Source organism: Acomys russatus, chromosome 10 (genome assembly GCF_903995435.1).
Source record: "Acomys russatus chromosome 10, mAcoRus1.1, whole genome shotgun sequence".
In the NCBI taxonomy this organism is placed as follows: Eukaryota; Metazoa; Chordata; class Mammalia; order Rodentia; family Muridae; genus Acomys; species Acomys russatus.
Window position 1 is genome coordinate 22,569,745 of NC_067146.1, and position 7,867 is coordinate 22,577,611.

The 7,867-nt window shown below is 38.9% G+C and overlaps 1 protein-coding gene across 1 annotated transcript; it reads right to left on the reverse strand.

Annotated features, from left to right (window-relative positions):
* Window positions 1-282: 282 nt before the first annotated feature.
* On the reverse strand, window positions 283-6,617 carry Lsm8 (LSM8 homolog, U6 small nuclear RNA associated). The gene is made up of 4 exons (XM_051151880.1): window positions 6,564-6,617; window positions 5,619-5,659; window positions 2,945-3,072; window positions 283-1,046 (listed from the first exon to the last, which is right to left on the reverse strand). Exons 1-4 carry the CDS (start codon window positions 6,592-6,594, stop codon window positions 956-958), a joined length of 291 nt encoding a protein of 96 aa, XP_051007837.1. The 5' UTR covers window positions 6,595-6,617; the 3' UTR covers window positions 283-955.
* Between the last annotated feature and the right edge of the window lie 1,250 nt (window positions 6,618-7,867).

Below are 7,867 nucleotides of genomic sequence, written 5' to 3' on the forward strand. Positions count from 1 at the left end.
ATCAAGTTTATGAAAGTAGTTTCATGGAACAAGCATTAAGAGAGACAGCAGAGAGCACTGCTCCTGATTTCACTAACTACCCACATTAAATAAGAGCTCTTTTAAAAATTCAATAATACATTGTTATTTAAGATACACAGACTGTTTCAGATACTGAATTTTGCAACTTTACTGAACACTGAAAGATTTATCTACATCCTCTTGGTCATTCCTACTTTCCTATTAACTTTTTAAAAATATTTATTTTATGTTTGTGAGTCCTCTATCTGCATGTACACCTGCATGACAGAAAAGGGCGCCAGATCACATTATAGATGGTTGTGAGCCACCATGTGGTTTCTGGGAATCGAACTCAGAACCTCTGGAAGAGCAGACACTGCTCTTAACCACTGAGCTATCTCGCCAGTCCCTCTTATTAACTTCTGTTGCAACTTAAGTTTGCAAGTTTTTCATTAATCAAGCAAATTATTTATTCACATCTCTTATACCTAAGAAACGATTTTTTTCAACTACTGAAGAACAGTTGTGCAATGGGATAAATGTCCACAACTCAGGTACCTGTAGAGAACAATGTACTGACTGGTAATTAAGAAAAAAAAATCACAAAAAGATGTCTCTTTTATTACTATTATTTCTATGTATAAATTACAACAATAGCCTAAGTTCTCTTTACAGCCAATTTCCCATAAATATTAAATTACCAAAAGTAATGGTATTTTCTCTGTTTTTAAAACGATCCTTAGATTTTTGTATCATTTTGTAGAAAAATAAACCAGGTAACCACATTTATTAATTTAGGCAATGTTTCCCAATAAAAATGTAGAAATATTTATAGTGTACCAACATGAAGTCAAAACTCACAATCACGTAATTACATACTCATACAAAAGTCTAAACATCATCTTCGAAGAAGCTTCTGTACAGATTTACAGACATCTGACTACACACTGAGCCTTCAGTGTGCTACGGAGTTCAGAGGTTCTGCTCGGATGTTCCCCAAGTCCAGTGCAGAATCTGTCTCTTCATCAATTTCCCCGATGACTGCTCTGTTATCAGTGTGGGAGAAAAGACAGAGGTAAATACATTTCGGAAATCAGCTCCCATACATTTCTAAAAATCTCGTTAGCTACATCATCTTGTTTCATTCTTCGAAAACATGTGGAACTGAGAGGGTGAAGTACAAACATGATGTGGGAAGAAGGCCATTTTACGACTCAGCGAATTACCCGTGTTGAGCCATAAAACTCAAGAAACAATGTGAAGGCATTATTACTAAAACAAATATTGAATACATACTGAGAAACTCATCTTGAAAGTCAGATCTTTGAAAAACTAGCAGCTGATCTACAGCATTTACTTAACAATCAAACAAAAGCCCCCATGGGGCCAACTACAAGCTACTAGCAACACACTAATCCACTTACTTGCAAAAATTTTTAAAAATCAAAAGTCTGTTTTCATAAGCTCCTAAAAACAGGCTCTAGTCCCAGTGGGTTTAGGATAAGTTCAATTTGTTTGTTTGTTTTTTACATAGACATAGGAGGCACCCTAAAAATAAAAAGTCAGTTTTCATGAGTACTGCTGTGGTCAAAGGAAATAGCGCCCCTCTGCTCTGCCTTATCTTTTATGACTCAAGTCACCTTATAATTTCACCTAAAGTCATCTCTAGAGAACATTTTACAGATTATAAACCCAATTTTTACTAAGGATCAATCAACCTACTTACCTAAATACAGTTTTCAGATAAAGTGACTAGAGGATATATTCATTTTAAGATAAGCATATAGTATTCCGTTACGAATTAGAGTAGCCACTAAATAAATGAAGTAGCCCTCTCTTGTCATCTTACAAATTCCTTCAAACTGCCTAACATTAGTAATATATTTTGCTGTCCTCTAATCATATTTTGACTCTTCATAGTATTCTAGAAACATTAATATAGCTAAACTTAAATTTTAGTCACATATAGTAGATTACACCTATAATCGTAACACCTGGGACACTGAAGGAGAATGAAGTATGGCCTATGTCGTAAGTTCCAGGTCAGTCTAGTTAACACACACACACACACACACACACACACACACACACACACACACACACACACACACACATCCAAATTTAAATTAGTTCCTTGGTCACCAGACATTTTTTAAATACAGCACAGCTACACAAAGCAAGTAGCTATAATATTGGAAAAATATTGGTACACAAGACTTGCCAACATCAGAAAAAAATTACACTGAGCAGCACTGCTCAAAATGGTTGCACACATCTGAGATATGTAAACTAGACTGCCAGTGCCCTAAATTCAACAACAGGTTTTCATGAAACCCATTAAGTATATCCACTACACTACAAATAGTAAAAGCTAAGTGTGTGTGGATTATCTAAAATAACTCAAATAGGAGGTTTTTTTAAAAAACAGATTTTCCAAATGCTAAGAAGCCTCTTTTGGTACAAAGCAGGGCTCTTTCTGGACCTATTTGGCGCGTACAAACACACACACACACACACACACACACACACACACACACACAGAGCAGTTAGGTAACTCAGAGGCTGTGGTGGTAGGGCCATCTAAAGTTCAAGGTCAATCTGAGCCACTTAGGAAGGCTTGGTCTCCAAATTAAAGAGAGTTGGAGAACACAGCTCAGTGAGAGATTGCCTATTCTCCAATGTACAAGATTCTAGATTCAAATGCCAATTCTAAAATAAGTACATAGACATCTCAATAGGTAAATGTTTGGTTTGTTAAGAGATCACCTTAGTTGGCTCCCAAGTATAAAGTATAGAATTATGTATAAGATAAGCTATTATCCACAACACAAATGAGTGTACAGTTCTATTACGTATGAATGGCATCGTCTATGCTGTGGAAAATCTCTCATACAGCAAGTAATACAGTAGTGAAAATGTACTCAAAATTATTTATTTTACTTACACATTATCACCTCTCACGATGTACAACCCTAATACCACTTGCTCTACTCCCTGGGAAGAGCTGAACACCCGCTCATGGCTTTCATCCAAAATCAAGTTAATGGTCTGATCAAAACCCTTTAGTGTTCCCTGGAAAAAAAATGCAGGAATAAACAAAAAGTATTCTGGTTCTGAATATATAAATCAAGCTTACAACCATTTTATTTGTCAGCTAAGTATTTACGTCTTAATTTGAGGTCATTAGCAGATAAAATAATCTTTTGTAGTCCAGAAGTATTCCATGACACAGAACTCTTAACTTGTTTTAAGACGGAGAGAAAACTAAAACCTGTACTGGGACTCTGACTATTTTACAGTTGTTGGGAGTTGCAAAGGACACCCGGGCACCAGTATTTCCAAGTAAGTAAACTCACAGTCCAAGAACTAGCACTTAAGATTAAACTAAAACAAGGCAGTTTTAAGGGAAAATGATTTTTTTAATTAATAATAAGGGGAATCACAAACTATTAACAGATCACTGTATGTTACTTCTTAGAAAAAGGTACTGTGATAAAGAAACGTACTGTGAGATACTACTGTTTTTTGCCCATTTCAAATGAAGGACTCAATGTTCCAGAAAAACATCATGGATAGTAAATAATACATCCAGTACTGAAAAATAAGACTAGCTCCAGAGCCAGGTTACAAAATAACTGCGCTACTCTATTGTAAACAATGTTATTCGAAAATAAATCTATGAATATACACCGGCTAGGTAGTGGTTACAGCTAACGTTTTGCATCTCCTTGTTGCCAACATTGTGTCTTGTGTGTATGTATCACTGATTCCCTCAGTATTACAGCTGACATATTAGAACTGAAACAATCAGAAACTTAAGATGAAAGAAATAAGCAGGAAAAGCTGGCTCTAGCAAAATGGAGTATTGTGGATGCTATTCAAGTTTCTGAAGAGATAGGTTAATTTGGATTTGGCTGGTTAATCTCTTGGCTCCACCATTAAACTCTTATGTTTCGAAAGCTATAATTACATAGAATCAGAATAAAATATATAGAAACTTGGAATCTAGAAATTGGGAAGAAAAGCAAATTAGACGATATACTACAGCAGTTAGCAAATGGTAGTTACTGTAATCCCCACAAAGGTCCTCACAACGTCATTTTCTATGCAAATATTTTATCAGGTGACTATTGTGATAAAGACTATTACTGAAAGTCAATACAAAGCTTTTGTTCAGTTTTCCTTCTATAAACATTTTCCAACAAAATAAGAAATTTAAACATAAGGCTTTAAAAATCAGCTACTTGTAAATTATCTGTTAATAGCAACAGACTTCTCACAGTGTTGAAACAACATATTCCTAATTGCCCACAGGTGACAAATTTAGACTGTGAACAGACCACCATCACCACAGCAAACAAACAAACCCCCTACGTATCTGCTTCCTTTATTAAGAACAAGGAAGGGGGCCGGGCGTGGTGGCGCACGCCTTTAATCCCAGCACTCGGGAGGCAGAGGCAGGTGGATCACTGTGAGTTCGAGGCCAGCCTGGTCTACAAAGTGAGTCCAGGATGGCCAAGACTATACAGAGAAACCCTGTCTCGAAAAACCAAAAAAAAAAAAAAAAAAAAAAAAAAAAAAGAACAAGCAAGGGAAGTAACTTTGGTTTTTGGAATAAAATATACATTTTGACACTAAATAGCTGTCTGTTATTATTATATTGACTCTCTGGGAAAGCAACTTGTTTTTTCTAAGTTCTGTTCCTAACCTACAATGTAAGTGGTAACTCTTCACAAAGTTGCATTATAGACTAAATGACAAACAAAATATGGACATGATAGGCATTACTCTACTACAGCAACATTGTTATTTTCCCTGGCATTGCTAAGAATAAGAAGAATCAAAAGGATTAAGAAGAAAATAAAGAGGCTAAAGAGATGGTTCAGTGGTTAAGAGCACATACAGAGCTACAAAGTCCTGTTCCTAGCACACACACAGGGTGGCTCACAACTGCCTGTTAACTCTAGGTCGAGTGGATATCTGACATGCTCTTCTGGCCTCCTTATGTAGTGCACCCCTACACACATAACACTCACACAGACATACACATAAACATGAGTAAAAATAAAAATAAATCTTTAAGCCAAAAAAAAAAAAAATCACACAATGGGTAATTTTGGGATTAAATTACTGTCGGAAGACATAGTTCAATCAGCTAGTAGATGAGGCAATGGTCCTAAAGGTCTTACCACCCGTGACGTCAGAGCTAACTGAGTTTCTGAAACCACTCATTATTTTCTGAAGACCAGTGGAATCACTAAAGGCACACCTCTCAGATTTAAAGTCCCCATTGCTTAGCAACCTATGACAGCACATGCATAATATGTAAATCGTCAAAGATCTCTAAATTAAAACAAACAAAAGGAATGGAATGGAAGTGAAAAATGCAAGCAAAACAAGTCAGCTTATTACACGAGTCTTAATTTCAGGTCAGAGGCCTTCAAGGTTTATTAAAGAAGTTTTATCGGCAGCCAAGAGATAAAGGTATATAGCTGAATCAAAAGAGCACCGCGTAAATGTAGACTGTGGTGCCTGAACACTAGATGGGAAATGTTACCTCAAATTATTGACTGTACTCAACAAGCCTCAAGACAGAGGAGAAGGAAAGTGCCACTTACCACAATCATTCTCCCATCAGAAGTAATAACAGCAACAGTTCCTGGGAAAGGAGTCAAGGAAAGCATTTCTTAAAGAACACAAAAATGAAAACGTTCAGCCTCCTAAGGAAACCGTTACAATTACTTAAAGGAGAGAAGAAAAAAAAAAAAAAAAAAAAAAAAAAAAACAGTGATAGAATTAAGATGCAACACAGCCACTGCTCAGGAGGGAGAAACTGTTAACCAAATGGGAGAGGGGTACAGTCTGTGACATTTGTCCCTAGTTTAAATAGAAATGTTTTCAATCTATGGCACTGAGCAAGACAGTTTCTTTCTTATACGCATTTCCTAACCTCTAAAATAGAAGATGGATAAGTGCTAATCAATGTTGGATCATTTTATGCATGTTAAGAACCTTCTCATCCAAGACCTGGTTATGATTAATGTCATCAAGTACCAATAATTCTTGCATGACTAAAAGCTCTCTGTATTTAACTTCTGTTTCTTCTCTGCACATACGCTCAGTGCCTTGTTGTCCTGACTTTAGGACAACGATTCTAATTTAAAACCTCATATGAGCTTTGAAAGCTAAACACCATCAAAACAGACTTTTTATTCTATCACACCCATTTCAACTGGAGGTATAGGACCCGAAACTCAAATTTACGAACCATCTTTCTATTTATGCTACCCCCGAACAAATAGCAAGACTATGAGAACCACAAACTGGTAGGTAGTCCTTAGGAAAGCAGTTCATCTTATTCTCAATGTTGGAACACACACAATCAATAGGCTACTTGCAGGAAAGTTCTAACTACGCGGGGATCTGAGCTGTGGGTCCATCCGGGAGCTCCCCCCGCGGATCCCGACCCCGGGTCCTCCCCACGCCGCCCCGGCCTCCCGTGCTCCCGTCTCGTCCCACCCCCGCCGGGGGATGAGCAGTCGCAGCAGCCCGCCCGAGGATACGGTTGATGTAGTTCTCCAAGGCAGACGTCATGCCGCTGGGCCCGGAGTTCCGGGAATCTGGAATCTGAGAGGAACCGGCAACAAGGAGACAAAACAAGACCAGCCAGAAACAGTTACAGGTTCGCGCTCGCTGGCAAACACAAATACCGCGAGACTTACGAGGCCTCCGCGGTGGCGAATCAGTAATTGAAAGGAGCCGGTCAAACAGGAAGCAGGGCGGTGCTGACTAGTGCGCGTGCGCGGTGTGTTTCTGCTGGGCTTCCGGGAGGCGGTCGGTAAAAGGAATTAGACAAAGTCCGGCCCTTGCGGAAGTGTGTCGTCTCCGCTAAAGGTGGGGCTGGAAGGAGGAGCTTGGGGGACTCTAGCCGAGGGGGAAGGCACTGTGGTAGTTACTAAAGCGAGTTTGGGAAGACTCACGAGATAAGATGTTTCCATTGGTGAGTGATGGAGGAAGACAAATTCTTCGTTCTCATAGGCTATGTGGGTGCAGCGTAAAGGGAGATCTAATTTTCTCCAACATGAGCCAAAACATTTTACCAATACGAAGTGAGCATATTGTAGCCGCACGATGTGCATTTTCAGAGATTCCAACTGTGTATTTAAAAAAACAAAAAAATGTTCTTCAAGTGTTCCAGTGGAACTTGAAAAACCGAAATTCAAATAGATAAATATGCATGAGCCTCCCTTAAGAAGTAGTTGGCCACATTTCGTTAATTTTGCAAGGATTAGCTCTCCTCATGGTGTACTTGTATAGGTAAAGGCTGCAGTATGCTTTGTGACCACAGGTGCTTAGACCTAGACACTTAAACTCCTTTCCTCGGATGCCCAGTTAGGGCAATTACAAACTGGGAAGGGCAGACTCAACGCTCATCTCTGATGCTTTTTGTCAGTTTCTCCTTCAGATTTATGTTACTGTTATGTGAGCGTTGTCACACTACATACAGCTTGTAGCCAGGTTTTTTGATAGACACATTTTGCTGCCACACAGCCTCAACCATTAATATAGGTACTGTCCTTGGAAGCCGTGGGCCTTCGGGAGCACAGCTGGGTAGTTTTAGGAGGCACTAAAATAGTTACTTGAAATTTTGGGCTAGAAAAGCCAGTGAGTGGTGAGAGCTTAGTGAACTGTTCTGTAGGAGCTTGGGGTGGGGACAAAAAGTAACAATTGGTTACCACACACTCTGCATCCCACCCTCTTCCCTGCCTCCTGCCTGGCTGCAGGATTGTACCGTGAAACATTCTAGTTCGTGGACCGGTATAAAAAGTGAACCCCTACTTCTGCCATGTGGGCTCTGATTTCCTCT